The 17,177-nt window shown below is 42.0% G+C and overlaps 1 protein-coding gene across 1 annotated transcript in view; it reads right to left on the bottom strand.

The window, feature by feature from the left end:
* The window catches only part of diaph1 (diaphanous related formin 1), a 348,897-nt gene that overhangs the window by 102,455 nt on the left and 229,265 nt on the right, over positions 1-17,177 (bottom strand). Inside the window, exons 19-21 of the mRNA XM_078551232.1 lie at positions 4,734-4,832; positions 4,339-4,433; positions 3,639-3,740 (exon numbers count right to left, since the gene is read on the bottom strand). Of these exons, the coding sequence (XP_078407358.1) occupies positions 3,639-3,740; positions 4,339-4,433; positions 4,734-4,832 (296 nt within the window). The remainder of the gene's footprint in view (positions 1-3,638; positions 3,741-4,338; positions 4,434-4,733; positions 4,833-17,177) is intronic.

A 17,177-nucleotide genomic window follows, 5' to 3' on the forward strand; every position in this document is an offset into this window, starting at 1 on the left:
CTGTCGCGCACACCCGAGTGCTATTTTCAGTTTATTTGGTGTGCCTAGAGAAATCGTTATGGATAACAGTCTGCAAGTTATTGGTAAGCCATTTCAAGATAAGTGTGAGAAGTGGACTACCGATCACACTATTTCTCCTTATCACCCTAGATCTAAAAGCCTAGCTGAATGAATGATTTGCATGTTGAAATCACTAATTCTCAAATGTAGACAAACCAAGCAAGATCTACATGTTGCGACATTACATCTGAGAGCAAAACCTTTAAGCGCAGCTATTCCATCACCGGCAGAACTCATGTTTGGCAGACCAGTGCGTACCAATTTACCTCCACTTACCAATCCTCCTCTCAGAAACTAGAGAGCAACTTTTAGACAGAAAAGAAGATGACCAATGTTCACGATAAAAATGCAGGTCCAGAATTGCCAAGTTTACAGTTGGGACAAGTTCATATCCAGGATCTCACAAAAGGTATGTGGCATCCAGACAAGGTGTCAAGGATTTGTTCAGAAGCATGGTCCTATGAAGTCGTTACACACAAAGGTGCAATGATGAGGAGTAACTGAGGTCAAATTAGGTCCATTTCAGCTCCTCAACCAGCATATGGTCCTATTGCACCTAGGACAAGATCCCAAAAGCAACCAGGAACAATATCCAAGAATGACAATCTCACAGATCACTGTCAGTAATTAAAGAAACCTCCAGGCAAGGCTACCATCCCAAGATCTGGGTGTACCAGCTGATTACCATTAGGCTTTACAGACTCAGATTAGTCAGTTCCATGCACTTACATAATGATAACTAAACATGAACATGCATCGTAAATAGTAATACTTCTTTTGGAAGGGGGAAAAGTAGGGGGATCTTGTAATATGCCTGTATGGCATATCAGTCTGCCGTCACTAGAGGAGAAATGTGTCATGTGATCAGTCTTAGTTTCACTTTTGCTTTAAGCAGAGCACACATATAGCCCAGATGCCTTCACGTTTTATTCCCAATGTGTGGCTGTTTGCATGTGCCTAAATGAACCCAAAATTTGTTCACTCAATCTCTTATGAGCCCTGTATCTTGTACAATAAGTAAACCCAAGGTACTATATAATTATAATAACATGACAGGGCCGTGTTGGCTTCAGGGGTTAACGGCTAGAAAGGTAAAATCATAAAATAGCAGGTGGGCTTACTTAGCTGGAGAACTGGAGGTGAAGTGTCTATACTGCTTGCTAAGAAATGCAGCCCGGAAAGATGTTTTGTTTTGGGAGTTAGAGTTCCAGTTGGTTTAAAAGCATTCAGTAAACCCTGGAGGGCTACTTTGTTATGGAGATGGGTGCAGCTTAAGGAAATGCTAGGGTTTCAATTTATCCGTGTGTTTGCTGGGGGAGTGAGTATTCTGCAGCAGGGGAAAGGCCATACCGAAAAGTGCTGCTGTTAGTTGGCTCTGTGCAGTTGGGGCTCAGGATAAGTCCTGGGGAGCGGAGATGGTGGCAAAAGGTCACTGGTTTGGTGTTGGAAAGGGTTAGGGCTCAGAAGAAGCCCTGGGAGCCACTTATAGCTTGGTGAAATTGGAGCTGGGGAGATTAGAGCTTGGTGAAACCTAGGGGCCGTGCCAGCTTACCTGGAAATCCAGGGAAACGGAGTCTCGGGAGACTAGATTGACACCCTGGGATAAAAACAGAAAATGCTGGAAAAACTCAGGTTTGGCAGCCTTTGTGAAGAGAGAAAAACAGAATTAACATTTCGAGTCCGTATGACTCTTCTTCAGAGCTAAAGAGAAGTAGAAATGTGACGTGGTGGATTTTATGCTGCTTAAGAGAGGGTGGAACAAGATAGAAGGTCAGGAATAGATGACAGTTAAGGAGAGATTGACAAAGGTGTCATGGACACAAGACAAAAGCAATGTTAATGGTAGTGGTAAAACGAGTAAAGAAGGTGCTGATAGTGGCACAAAGATTAAGATAGCAGAGTGATAATAGGGCAAGGGTCAGCGCTCTGTGAAAGCACAAAATAGAAACAAGTGACACATAGCCCTGTGGGGGGATGGGGGGCACTCGAAACGTTAACTCTGTTTCTCTCTCCACAGATGCTGTTGAGTTTTTCCAGAATTTTCTGTTTTTATTTCAGATTTCCAGCATCCGCCATATTTTGCTTTTATCTTATTGAAACCCTGACAGGTGTGCAGCCGTAGAGGCAGTCCGAGTTGGAGCAGCTTTGATGGAATTCAGGGGCTCGATCTTCGAAAGTGTAAAGTTTGGACTCCCTCCAGAGGGAGACAGAGTTTCAACGAGATTGGTTGACTCAGTATTTACTGGCGTCTGGGTGGGTTGCTGTGAAATCCGTGGGGTCTGTCTTGGTCACATTTGCTATTTATTGTACAGTGTGGTGTGTTCAAAAACAGTTTGCCCATTAATTCACATGTACCTCATACTCTAACATTCAGCATTAATACAAGATAGTTCCTGTAAATTGTTCTATTTTTTTGACCTTGCAAAGTTTATTTTTGTTTGTTCAAAACCTGTGAAATCTTGTACCTTTATTCTCTTAGCAAGTTTCTGAATCTCAAACTTAGCCTACTTTAAGCAAAAGCTATTGGTCCCTAACCTGATTGCACCGAGAACTTGGGGTCTGGTCCAGGGTCATAACAGAAGCAAAATGAGACATAATTTGCCGATATAACATTGAAAATCATAGTATTATGTACACTGACAAGAGGAGCTGGATGATAGGCAGAGCAAAAGCACACTGAAATATAAAGTATTGATTTTTATAAACCACATCATTAAAAAGCATTCGAACGAAGAGGAAATAAATTACATTTGACCAAACCTTTCCAATGCAGAACATGGGAGGAAATCCAAATAGACTCAGTTTTACAAAGTTCTTTTTTGTGTGGAATCAAATCTTCCCATAATGAAAGGGCATATTTATCAAAGGGAAATAATTTACAATATTAATGTACTGCCAAGCAATGTTAGGGTGAAATAAGAGGCACAGCAATAAAAGGTGATCAACTAGAAGTCATGTCCCACAGTGCTTCAAATAATTTTAACGTCATAGCCTTGAACTAGTTCTGTTGGATGCATTCCAAAGACTAGAAGGGAAAATGTGTAGCAATTTTCTTTTAGCATAATTAGCGAGTATCATCCTTCAGTTGTAAAGTATAATTAATACCATCCACAGCAAGGCTTCCTTATAACAGTCATAGTCTGGTAATTAAGCCCGTTTTAGCATTTACTGACAGCTCATGGACAAGCTTCATTATTGTTTTTGAATTGATTGTAAGAGGTTTGAGGATCAATACAAAACTATTAGCATGACTCAGGAGTTTGGTTAATGCAAATCACACTAAAGGCAAGGGATGTGACACATGGGAGGTAGCCTCATTAATTGGTGGGTTACATGCTGATTGCAGCATAACTGCAGCTGAGTGTAAAGGTAACTTTTATTTAGTATAATGTATAAAGTTACCACATTGTCACTGGTTGAGAGCAATACAGGGGCTGCAAATCTAATTGGGGTCTCCTAGTTGCGTGTGGTGCTAGTCCAAGAATGATACGTGCAGCATAACTGCACAACAATTACAAACTATTTGCTCAGTTGTCATGGTGTTAGCAACAAATGAAAACAAACAAATGAATACATACAATTACTCCAAACTGCTCTGGCTCTGAGAGATCATTGTATTCTTCTTTCAGCTCAACTAATGCATTCAACTGTTCCTGCGGAGGAAGCTGTTTAACAAGGTTCTGAAAAGAAGATAGATTCACATTATTATCCACACTATTCAGTAGTATTTTAATTATACCAAACAGCATCAAGTTTTATTCTGCATTACAATAACCATGGTCAGTTGACCAGCATGACTGGCACATAATAATGAGAAAATGCTCCGTTGGCTAGAGCCATGAGTTGTAGAGGAAGATGTTTGTGGGCTGTTGGAGGCCAATTATTTCATTGACAGAACACCATTGAGTTCTTCAGAGCAGCATTCCAGGCCCAACCATCCTCAACTACTTCATCAATGCCTGGGGGGAGGGTTACCATTAACCAAAAACTTAACTAAACCAGCCATGTAAATGCTGTAGTTACAAGAGGTGAGAGGCTGGGAATTCTGTGGCGAGTAACTCACCTCCTGCCTCCCTAAAGTGTGTCTGTCATCTCAAGGCGGAAATCAGGAGAATACTCTCCGCATGCCTGCCTGAATGAGTGCAGCTCCAACGACACTTGGGAAGCTTAAAGGCACTATTATAAATATGTTACTGTTATTAGATACTTCCCATCCATCCCACTCTTAATACTTGTGATAAAACCAGAGCTATAAGCCAGATAAAAGGAAAAACTTGCCTGGATCAATGATTCTGTCAGAACCTTTTCATCCACCTCAAGAATCACTCTTTTGATTTGATCGTATGGCAAACGGAAAGAACCCAAGAAGATAGCTATATAAAACAAAACACATTTTGCATACATACAGTGTAATCCACATGTGGATTTAGACCAAACAGATTAAACAGAAAGCAATTTGATCAATCCAAACCGGTCTACACGGGAAATATTTCCAGCAGCTTACTCATCACATACGACAATTTCAATTTAGCAAACTTATTATCTAGCTTTGATTATTTCGTTTTGTCATTGAATAAAGCTATTGATGCTACTCTGGAGAGACAAAAGGTGGACTAGACTCATCCATATCACTGCAAACTGATAAATACTTAGCATTCCCTTGATGTACTTACATAGATTCTGAGCTGTTTTGCCATCCAGTACCTTTAGCTCTTTAACTTTCTTCTTCTGCGTTGTTTTGCTGTCAGCCATGTCTTGTTGCTCCTTCTTGGCTGCGGACAAAAATATACAACGTTACTTGGATTTGATGTTTAACCATTAAGCCCAAACAAAAGAAAGTAATAAATGAAACATAAGGATGCAAGAGTTTTCAGTTTGGATAGATACTGCAACCACACTTTAAAGCTCTATTGCGAGTCAAGGGGGAACACAGACCAAGATGGGGAGACACACAAGGGTGAAGAAACTGGGACCTGTAACATAACATTGAAGTGTGAAATCTCACTGATAGCAAGAAATAAAGTAACTAGTGGCACTAAGAGAAGGCAGAATTACATTTTTTTAAGTGCACCCTACCTCTCCCAACTCCTGTCCTCTATGCTCTAGAGTCAGCTGTGGCTATCAATCACACATTTTAAAAATTTATTCATGGGTTGTGGGTGTCGCTGGCTAGGCCAGCATTTATTGCTCATTCCTAATTGGCCTTGAGAAGGTGGTGGTGAGCTGCCTTCTTGAACCGCTGCAGTCCATGTGCTGTAGGTACACCTACAGTGCTGTTAGGGAGGGAGTTCCAGGATTTTGACCCAGCGACAGTGAGGGAACAGAGATATATTTCCAAGTCAGGATGGTTAGTGGCTTGGAGGGGAATTTCCAGATGGTGGTGTTTCCATGTGTCTGCAGCCCTTCTAGATAGTAGCAGTCGTGGGTTCGGAAGGTGCTGTCCATGAAGCCTTGGTGAGTTCCTTCTCACTAAAGTCAGAAGGTTAGAGGTTCAAGACTCATTCCATAAGACACTGGCACAAAATCTAGGCTGATGCTCCGGTGAAACAACAGCTTATACTCATATAGTGCCGTCAGCATAATAAAAGAGAAAAGGAATTTACATTAATATAGCGTCTTTCACAACCCAGGGATGAGAGAAAGCACATCATGGCCAATTCACAGAATCACACAATGCAGAAGAGGCCCTTCGGCCCATCGAGTCTGCACTGACACGTGAGAAACACCTGACCTACCTAACCCTGTTTACCAGCACTTGGCCCGTAGCCTTGAATGTTATGACGTGCCAAGTGCTCATCCAGGTACTTTTTAAAGGATGTGAGGCAACCCGCCTCCACCACCCTCCCAGGCAGCGCATTCCAGACTGTCACCACCCTCTGGGTAAAAAGGTTTTTCCTCACATCCCCCTTAAACCCATTAAGCCCTTTTGAAGTTTAGTCACTGTTGTAATGCAGGGAAACATGGTATCCAATTTACACACAGCAAGGTGCCAGATAGAATCATTGAAATTTACGACACAGGAGGTCATTCGACCCATCATGTCTGTTCTGGCCGATAGAGTTATCCAACCTAATCCTAATTTCCAGTTCCTGGTCTGTAGCCTTGTAGGTTATGACACTTCAGGAGTATACCCAAGTACTTTTTAAATGCAATGAGTACTAATGAAAGGTCATAGGCCTGAAATATTAACTCTGTTTCTCTCCACAGGTACTGCCATAACCTGCTGAGTATTTCCAGCATTTTGTTTTTATTTAAAATTTCTAGCACCTGCAGTATTCTGCTTTTTGATTAGGTAATTGATCAGATATTAATTGATAAGAATTATCTGTTCCTGTGTTGCTACTGTTATTTACTATATATCGCGCAAACTAATGAACAGGCCTAAGGCCGTCACTTTCGGTCCTGAAAAGTGCTCAGATTACCCTGGAAGGGTAAGGCATCTCAAAAATTTGAGCAACAAGTCATGTAGTAGCAACATGAGTGGTATTCGCCACTAACAGGATACTGCCATCAAAAAGATGTTCTGCCTAGCACACAAATGAGTAATGTGGTATATGAATTTCAATGCCAGTGTGATGCTAGGTATGTAGGCTGTACGTCCCACAGATTGGCTGATCGTATAGCACGTCCCAGCTACTGTACGCAACAGGCAAGGTACTTGCAAAACTCAGAAGTGTCCAACATTAGATGTGATTCCGTAATTGGACAATTTTCAATGTGCTAAGAATTACACTGACAACCAATTTAATATTGTCAGTCCAGCTCGCAATGTGGTGCATTTGCATGTTCTGGAAGTTACATATAATAGTACTTTGCAGACAGAAAGAACATGTACATATAATGCGCCTGTTTCAATTAAACAAAATAAGTGACAGCCATTCGCTGACTCATTCCTCAGGGCAGCGCCATGACCAATCAGGGTCAAGCTGCCTGGTTTAAATTTCAAACAATGCTTGGCAGTTAACTGTCAGTCACCATCAGTGGTGCAACACCTCCATGGTAACACCACTTACCAACCATACATATAGTATAAATTGTTTTTTCCTCTTTATATTGGTATCCTTGCAAGTGTCCTGATGAGTGCAAGACAAAAAGCTTAGACATGTCTCTTTTTTCAGCAATTCTCAAGTTCTGTACCAGCAAATTACTATTTCTAATTGCCTTCACAACACCCATACAGGTTCAAAAGACTGAGTGAAGCTAAAAGTTGAATCAATGAACTAATATCAACCATCTATGTGGTGTCTCACAAAATTAAAAAACATTAATTTTTAAACACCACTTTAAAAATATTCTAAATTTGATGACCACACTCCAACTCCACAACTGGCTGACCCCAGTAATTTTCGTTCAAATCCAACACAAGATGCTTAATGCTGTTTCATAAAGCTGACATATTCAACTACTGTATTATGTTTGGTTCAATACTGAAGATTCAGTTCACTGCACATCACTGAAGGAGAATTGAATGAGCTTCATCAGGAACTAAATCACACTTCATCATTTATATATATATATAGAAATATAGAAGCAAACAGTTTTTCCAGAGAAGGCCCAAGGACAAATGGGCATTCAGCCATGCAAGACTGAGCCTGCACTTGTATTACAAGCAGCACAATTATGGAAAGAGACTCTGGACAATGCATTTATTTGCAGCACTGCAATGCAGTTCAGTTTTTCATCTTGCTTCACTGCACAAAAAGTATATAACCAAGAAAGAAAATCCTGAATACTTTTTTATGCAACCACAAGCTAAGCTACAGTTTTATCCAGTCATAAAAGCCAGGTGTCAGGTATTTCAGCTTTATCTCATTTAATGTCTTTTAGGAATTGTGAGCTCTAATGTTTATTTTAAGAATCTGAAAGGACCTAGTTTAAGGTCCTAAGGGTGTGATGTGAAGAAAGGCAATCTTGTATTTATGTGGCGTCTTACACAACCTCGATGCCCCAAAGAGCTTTGTAATCAACTAAAGTCTTTTGAAGTGTAGTCGCTGTGTTGATACTTTAATCTGTCTCCTTAAAACCTACCTCTTTCATCAAGTTTTTGGTCATCTGTCTTTACCCTCTTACGTAGCTTGGTGTCAAAGTTTGTTTGATAACACTCCTGTGAAGCGCCTTGAGACATGTTACTACATTAAAAACACTATATAAACACAAGTTGTTATTCATGTAGGAAACATGGCAGCCAATTTGCATACAGCAAGGTCCCACAAATTGGCATGTCATAATGACCAGATAATCTGTTTTTTATTGATGTTAGCTAAGAGATAAATATGGCTAGGACACCAGAGGAAGCTCAATCTTTTGCAAAAAAAATCATAGGATCTTTTATGTACATGATGTACAATACATCGGAGGGAGCTGACGGGGCCTCAGTTACATGTCTCATACGAAAGACTGCATCTCAAAGTGCAGCATCCCTCAGTACTGCACTGAAAGAGTTAGCTTAGATTTTGTGCAAGACATTGAAGTAGAACTTAAACTCTAAAGCAGGGGTGGGGAACCTACCGCCTGTGGGCCGCATCCGGCCAGTTGTTCAATTTCATACGGCCCAAGTAAGATTTCTAAAAATATAGACCTATGACAGTAGCGCCTTCAAAATAGCCTTTATCGCCATCGTTAAGAATTTGCTTTGGATAGAAGTGTCAGCTAAATTACTATAATAATATGTAACAATACAAACATAACCAGGCTCATTATGGAAATGCAAACTCAGCCAATTGCATTAAACCAGTGGGTGACTTGAACTTTTCTGTATTCTCTCTAAAAAGAAAACTAAATTAATTTGGGGTGTGCACGCGCGCACGTGTGGTCTGAGACTGATTTTGTCTATGCGTGTATGACCCGTGATAAGAAAAAGGCTCCCCACCCTTGCTCTAAAACTTCTGAATCGGGCGGGGAAGAATGCTACATTGTACCCCTGAAGGGTCAGCCATGGCTCAATGTTGAGCCACATGAACAGCTTTAGTCTCAGATTCATAGCATGATAGAGCGCAGGAGGAGGGCATTTTCCTCACAATGCCCTTTCTGGCTCTTTGAAAGAGTTATCTAATTAGTCCCACTTCCTTGCCCTTTCCCCACAGTCCTGCACATGTTTCCCTTTTAAATATTTATCCAATTTGTATTTGAAAATTATTATTGAATCTTTCACCATTCTTTCTGGCAGTGCATCACAGATCACAACCTGCTGCATAAAAAAATGCTCGTCTCACTTCTGGCTGACATCAATTACTGTAACAACCTTTCGGTACCAACCCTGATGCCACTGGAAGCTGAAAATAATTCTCATTTACTTTTATCAAAACACAATGATTTTGAACAAGTCTATTAAATTTCCTTTTAACCTTCTCTGCTTGAAGGAAAACAACCCCAGCTTCCGCAGTCTCTCCACATAACTCAAGTCCCTCATCCTTGGTTCCATTCTAGTAAATCCCCTGGACACCCTCTCTAAGGCTTTGACATCCTTCATAAATTGTGGGGTCCAGAATTGGACACAATACTCCAGCTGTGGCCTTACCAGTGATTCATAAAGGTTCAGCACAACTTCCTTGCTTTTTGTTTCTCAATGCCTCTGCTTATCTTGCATGCTTTAAAAAAAGTCTGTGCTTAATTAGCTGATCCCATCAGACAGGATGCTGGTAGGGGCATTATAATTGGCCTCAGAGCTCTTGGACTACAGACAAGCTAAAGTGAAATGAAAAAAAAACCTGGCGCAGGGTTCCTGCTGTAGTTCACTATCTAATGAGTCCTGCTGGAAAATGCAGATAAGTGGAAGTCTGTTGTGGACAGAATCACACTTAGGTGAGGTTTCCTCTTCCCATAGTGCTCTCATCCAATGTTGAAGTTTGACAAAGTTCATTTCCAAGGCTCAAGTCAGGAATGGCCATTAGGCAAGTACTAGACATCAACCAGTGTCTCTTTGGAATGAAATCCCACTGAGAGATGGCATTTCCAGAAGAACAGAAAAAAATAATCAGCAACCATCTGTGCTGTGAATATAGGCCACAAGTTGAACCCTAAGTGATTAATAAAATGCTGATTTCACTTTCAGTTTCAGCAGTTCGCTTTCCCATCACCTGCAGAATCTTAATGAGGTCCAAAGCACAACCATTCAGTATTTGAACTTTCCGCTTGTCATCTTGACTATTAGTCTTGCTGCTGCTGACAATTGTTTGTTTTTCACTAACATTTATGAGCATCTGTAAATACTTTCTGCCCACACATGAAGTTTGTATAGCATTTGGGCTATTTTTGATGAATTAGGGCTCAGTTAAAACTGCTTAAAAATCAGAACCTGCATTAATGTTATTGAATTTAGTACTGTACAAAATAGAAAAAAAAGTGATGCCCTGGGAAACCCCCTCCTCATATCAAGAAGCCTTTATCTCCAAAGATTTAGCCCTTCCACACACTGGGTTTATTTCTCTGAACCCATCTGCCTGGGCTTAAGTAATTTCTCAACCCTAGCCCACTAAAGCAGTCTTACCTCCCTTTACATGAACATTAATCCTTCCTACTACAGAGGCTCTTTCATCTCCCCCTACGTTGAGTGCGAATTCTGACCGTCTTCCAATCCTCAACTAAGAGCCTTTGGTCCCATGTCCCCTACCATTCCAACTCCCATCTCTGGAGTTTCTCGCACATCTCCCCCCCCGAGCCACCACTGGTAGATTCCCAAGTTCCCCTCCAGTAAGATAGTTCCCAGAACTCCCCCCTCCTTCACCATCTCCCTTACCTCCAAGCGTTGGGATAAATCATCAGGAATAAAAAGTTTCAAAAATTAGATGTATTTGAAATGGTGAAAAGCACGCAATTTAAATTGAGAGTACAACATGTCTTTTCTCCCACCACGTCCCAACTTGGCAAGTGAGCTAATTTTCTGTCTCTCCACCTCTCAGTCGAGGGAGTCTCCTACTGTGGTGGTGTTCAGCTTTCCTTGACAACCCGGCTGATAATTTCCGGATCTACAGCACCCACTCACCTCTTTGCATTTTCCTCCCTTCCCTTGCCCTCTAACTTCTGTTTGACCTGGAGTCTGCATCACCACAAGAAATTGACTAGAAAAGCCTATATAGGAATACTCTCTTTCAACCAACGGAATATGTAACTGCTGAAAAGCACCAAGGGATCTCAGGAGGTGTCAGACTAAATCTTCAATGTGCAAGGTAAGAAGCCATAAATAACAGGAAGCACTCAGTATTCTGAATCAGGAATATATGTTTAAACATTATGCCCGCATCTGAAGTGGTTTTGCACAATGACACTTCATGATTGCATTGGAAATGCATTTCATTTGGATCCACCTGCTTTTTTTGTTTACAAAGAACGCTTCAATCATACCATATGATGCATTTTACAGCAAAATGCCTTCAGACAGATAATCTTGCACAAGGAAAACAAATTCAAGGCCACAGCCAGTAAATAACCTCAACACATCAATTCACTTAATATGTTACAGCGAGGTAGGCTGGACAATAGATTTCATTATGAACATCGCTGACCTAGGTCACCTTATTGTTTATGGTACTACACAAGGGGTCATTCAGATCCTAGAATGGCCAAATTTCTAAAGCATGCAATAAATTTTGAAAAGTTGTAAGTTACATTGTGACATGTGGCAAATTTTTTACATTCATTCCTGGGACTTTTGCGTTGCTGGATAATTGGCCATAGGCATCTATCTCCATTACAGGATAATTGGTTATGTATAACTTGAGGAACAATGCAAGTATGGGGCAAGGTGAGGAGGCAGGCGCCATGAACTATTCAGCCAGTACAGGGATTGAACCCACAGCATTGGCATCATTTTGCATCACAATCTAAGCCACCAAGCCAACTGAGCTAACCAACTCATTGCTGGGAAGGTCAGCATTTATTGCCCAACACTAATTATGCTCAAGAAGGGTGCGGTGAGCCGCCTTTTTCAATACAAATGGCTTGCTAGGCTATTTCAAAAGGCATTTAGTAGTCAACCAGATTGCTGTGGGTCTGGTCATACATAGGTCAGACCAGGTAAGGAGGGTAAACTTCCTTCCTTAAAAGGGCTTTAGTGAATTAGATGGTTTTCATGACAACCTGGTTGTTTTGGGTCATCATTACCGATACTGGCTTTTATTTTAAATTCTAGATTTATTTTATTAACTGCAAATGGAAAAATAACTATTTGGGCAGATCTTTTGAAAAATTAAATAATCAGGATTATTTTAAAAAATTAAAAAAATACACTCCAGCTGCAGTATTTTTTTAAATTCATTCACGTGATGTGGACTTCGCTGGCTGGGCCAGCATTTATTGCCCATCCCTAGTTGTCCTTGAGAAGGTAGTGGTGAGCTGCCATCTTGAACCTCTGCAGTCCATGTTGTGTAGGTACACCCACAATGCTGTTAGGTAGGGAGTTCCAGGATTTTGAACCGGTGACACTGAAGGAACAGCGATATATTTCCAAGTCAGGATGGTGAGTGACTTGGAGAACTTCCAGGTGATGGTGTTCCCATATATCTACTGCCTTTGTACTTCTAAATGGTAGCGGTCGTGGGTTTGGAAGGTGCTATCTATGCAGCTTTGGTGATTCCTGCAGTGCATCTTGTAGATGGTACTGCTGCTACTATGTGTTGGTGGTGGAGGGAGTGAATGTTTGTGGGTGTGGTGACAATCAAGCGGGCTGCTTTGTCGTGGATGGTGTCAAGCTTCTTGAGTGTTGTGGGAGCTGCACTCATCCAGGCAAGTGGGGAGTATTCCACCGCACTCGACTTGTGCCTCGGGCCTCGGAGATGGTGGACAGACTTTGGAGAGTCAGGAGTTGGGTTACTTGTCACAGAATTCCTAGCCTCTAACCTAATATTCACCTCGGCCATTCTCTGCTGTAGCGAGTTCCACATTTCACATTCTACACATTTTCCCTCCGATTCCCATTGACTCCAGTTTTGCTCAGGCTCCTTGATGCCACACTCGGTCAAGCGCGGCCTCGACGTCAAGGGCACTCACTCTCGCCTCACCTTGGGAGTTCAGCTCTTTTGTCCATGTTTGAACCAAGGCTTTAATGAGGTCAGGAGCTGAGTGACCCTGGCGGAACCCAAACTGGGGCATCAGTGAGCAGGTTATTGCTAAGCACATGTCGCTTGATAGTACTGTTGATGACCTCTTCCATTTCTTTACTGATGATCAAGAGTAGACTGATGGGGCAGTAACTGGCCGGATTGGATTTGTTCTGCTTTGTGTGTACAGGACATACCTGGGCAATTTTCCACATAGCCAGGTAGATGCCAGTGTTGTAGCTGTACTGGAACAGCTTGGCTAGGGGCGTGGCAAGTTCTGGAGCACAAGTCTTCAGCGCTATTGCTGGAATATTGTCAGGGCACATAGCCTTTGCAATATTCAGTGCCTTCAGCCATTTCTTGATATCACATGGAGTGAATCGAATTGGCTGAAGACTGGCAGCTGTGCTGCTGGAGAACCTCCGGAGGAGGCTGGGATGGATCATCCATTCAGCACTTCTGGCTGAAGATTGTAGCAAATCCTTCAGCCTTATCGTTTGCACTGATGTGCTGAACTCCCCCATCATTGAGGATGGGGGTATTTGTGGAGCTTCCTTCTCTGGTGAGATGTTTAATTGTCCACTACCTTTCATGACTGGATGTGGCAGGACTGCAGAGCTTAGATCTGATCCGTTGGCTGTGGGATTACTTAGCCCTGTCTGTTTGTCACACAAGTAGCCCTAGTTATAGCTTCACCAGGTTGACACCTCATTTTTAGGTATGCCTAGTGCTGCTCCTGGCATGCCCACCTGCGCTCTTCATTGAACTGGGCTGATCCCCTGGCTTGATGGTAATGGTAGAGTCAGGGATGTGCCGGGCCATGAGGTCACAGATTGTGTTCGAATAAAATTCTGCTGTTGCTGGATGGCCCACAGCACCTCATGGCTGCCCAGTCTTGCATTGTTAGATCTGTTTCTAATCTATCCCATTTAGCACGGTGGTAGTCCCACACAACACGATGGTAGGTATCCTCAATGTGAAGGCAGGACTTCATCTCCACAACGACTGTGTGGTGGTCACTCCTACCGATACTGCCATGGACAGATGCATCTGTGGAAGGCAGGTTGGTGAGGGCGAGGTCAAGTATGTTTTCCCTTCTGGTTGGTACCCGCACCACCTTCCGCAGACCCAGTCTAGCAGCTATGTCCTTTAGGACTCCGCCAGCTCAGTCAGTAGTGATGTTACCGAGCCACTATTGGTGATGGACACTGAAGTCCCCACCCAGAGTACATTCTGAGCCCTTGCCACCCTCAGGTGCTTCCTCCAAATATTGTTCAACATGGACCACGGATTCATCAGTTGAGGGAGGGTAGTACGTGGTAATCAGCAGGAGGTTTCATTCCCCATGTTTGACCAGATGCCATGAGACTTCATCGGAGTTAACGTTGAGAACTCCCAGGGCAATTCCTTCCCGATTGTATACCACTGTGCCACCACCTCTGCTGGGATGGTGATGGTGGTGTCTGGGACATTATCTGTAAGCTATGATTCTGTGAAGCTTACTATGTCAGGTTGTTGATCGACTAGTCTGCGAGACAGCTCTCCAAATTTTGGCACAGGCCCCCAGATGTTAGACCCCCAGATTGCAGGGTCGAGTTTGCTGTTGTCGTTTCCGGTGCCTAGGTCGATGCTTGGTCTGGAAACGTCTGGTTTCATTCCTTTTTTGAGACTTTATAGTGCTTTGATACAACTGAGTGGCTTTTTGGGCCATTTCAGAGGGCATTTAACAGTCAACCAGGTAGATAGACCAGGTAAGTATCCTTCCCTTAATTCCATATTTTTATTGAATTCAAATTCCACAATTTGGTGAGATTCGAACCTGGGTTTTCAGATTACTCTGGGTCTCTGGATTACTTGTCCAGTGACAATACCACTACGCCATCGCCTCCCGCTGCATGTGACTTAAGGGACAGAAACTCTTACTTCCCTACTTGTATATTTTTGCCAATGAAAAACAACTCTGATCTAAGGCATTTTGAAGTTAATTAATACATATACCAGTTCTCAACTCACTGTTTGTAACCCGCTTCCATTGTGTATCCAACAGCAAATATGTCAATTGAGTTCGGATATCTAGGAAAATTTTTCAAACCCTAAGAATTCATTACTTTTAATGTTTTTAAAGAGCTTGTGTTTCTGTTCGCTTTGAAATTATAAATAATTTTTGAATGCTGGTGATCGAAGAAAGTGAGAACATAACAAGGAAACAGCAGGTAACTTGAACCTGTCAAATCTGCACTACTCTAGAAGTCTCACAATAGTACATCTTTATGTCAATCAATTTTGTGGTTCTGCTGATGTCCATAAAGCTCTTAAACTTTACACTTTCCATTGCATATCAATTGGAAAGTTATTTGGGCAGTCCCAATGGTCTCTGTCATTCTTGTATATTAACCATCACCTCATCTATTTTAGCTCACTTGACATTTGAGAGTTTGGCTTGGTGGACAGAACTCATCTCCAAGTCATTCAAACCTTACTCTGAAACTTGAGCTATAATGAAAGTTAATACTTTGGTACACTAACCCCTTCACTGTGGAACTGCAGTCTTCCGAAATGTTAAATGTCTGCCTGTTCAGGTGGGCGCAAAAGATCCCATAACACTATTTGAAGAAGAGCAGAGATTTTGCCTGGCGTCCTGGCCAGCATTTCTAACACAAGTGCATCCAAAAATAGAAAAGATTAATTAGTCATTCGCCTCATTTGAATTTAGTACAGATGATTGAACTTAAATAAAGATAAGGGCTTTGAGAACTTGTGGCGGAATTATATTAATATGGGGTTTTGCTTTACTTTGCCGCTGAATGCTTCCTTCCGACAGGCTTCCCTTCAACAAAGGCAACAGGAAATTCTGGAATGTGACCTTCCCTATGGCCCCTGACCAGGTCACCCCATGTTCAAGCAACAGGAAATACAAGTCGGAACTGCTTTAATCAAGATTGGAAGATTCTGAAATTCAAGACTCCCAAAAAAAGAGATGTGTGTTATTTAAGAACAAACGGCAGAGTCAGTCTGCCGCCACTTTGGCTAATGCTGGGTTTAGTTACTACTGTTGCTAAGGCTGTTGAAATTGCCAGAAACCTCAAAAAGACTTTTTAAAAAGCAGCTCTATAGCAGTTCCGTTTTCTCCTTTTTGTTCTTACTTTCATCCTTTTTTAAAATTCCTGACTCTTGCCAGGATGCAGCTCTTTGAACACTACCCGATCTCTGATATCTTCCCTGAGTGGCCATTCCCCACGTTTGAGCCTAAACAACGTGTTGACAGACAAATTGCAGCCAAACGAAATCCCGCCCTCGCTCAAAATCCTTACATGACGCCTTTCAATATGGGGAACTGGATATCGTAGTGAGGGTCACCGAAGGTGACTGCTGTCGCTTGGCTGATATCCTGGTTGAGTATATTAATTTAGCACAGGCCTGTGGATCAAACACTGGGCCTCCTGGTCTGTCTAAGAACCACCAGTGGGCAGAGCAGTGATCCACCAAGTGATCTGGAACATGAAATATATTTCTTCCATGTTTGTTTGTTTAGGGCAACAGTGATTCAACTGTCTGCATATTTCTGGTATGTCAGTGTGGTTCAATTATATACCAGCCTTGCTCCTGATGCAAAAGGAGGTGAGGGTTCGAGTCCCACATTTAACACAAAATCTGGGTTAGCACTACAATGTACAACTGCATCCTCAGAGGTTAAATCAATCTGACTTCTGGCTGTACAAGATTGTTGCTGCACTTGCCCACGCAGCAACAACCACTACACCAACGTAATTCAATGCATGCAAAGCTCTCAAGGCATTTGAGAGAGACTGGATAAGATACTATATATAAATTTTCCTTCTTTTTTTCAACCTCGCCTGAACCAAAGAGAACATTAGAGATCTGGGCCAGTAATTTGTAGATGCTCTTTTTAGGATTAAATATGCCCGGACATAGAAAGACCAAGGGCAACAAAAGAAAAGGCATCCTTTCATCTAATTCAAAGAGAATTTATCTTTGTGTATGGACAGCATTTTAGAAACAGATGATATGCAATTTACCGAAGATCAAAAAAGAACCCTCAAAAAGTATTTCAGTACCAGTATT

Source organism: Cetorhinus maximus, chromosome 10 (genome assembly GCF_964194155.1).
Source record: "Cetorhinus maximus chromosome 10, sCetMax3.hap1.1, whole genome shotgun sequence".
NCBI classification, from domain to species: Eukaryota; Metazoa; Chordata; class Chondrichthyes; order Lamniformes; family Cetorhinidae; genus Cetorhinus; species Cetorhinus maximus.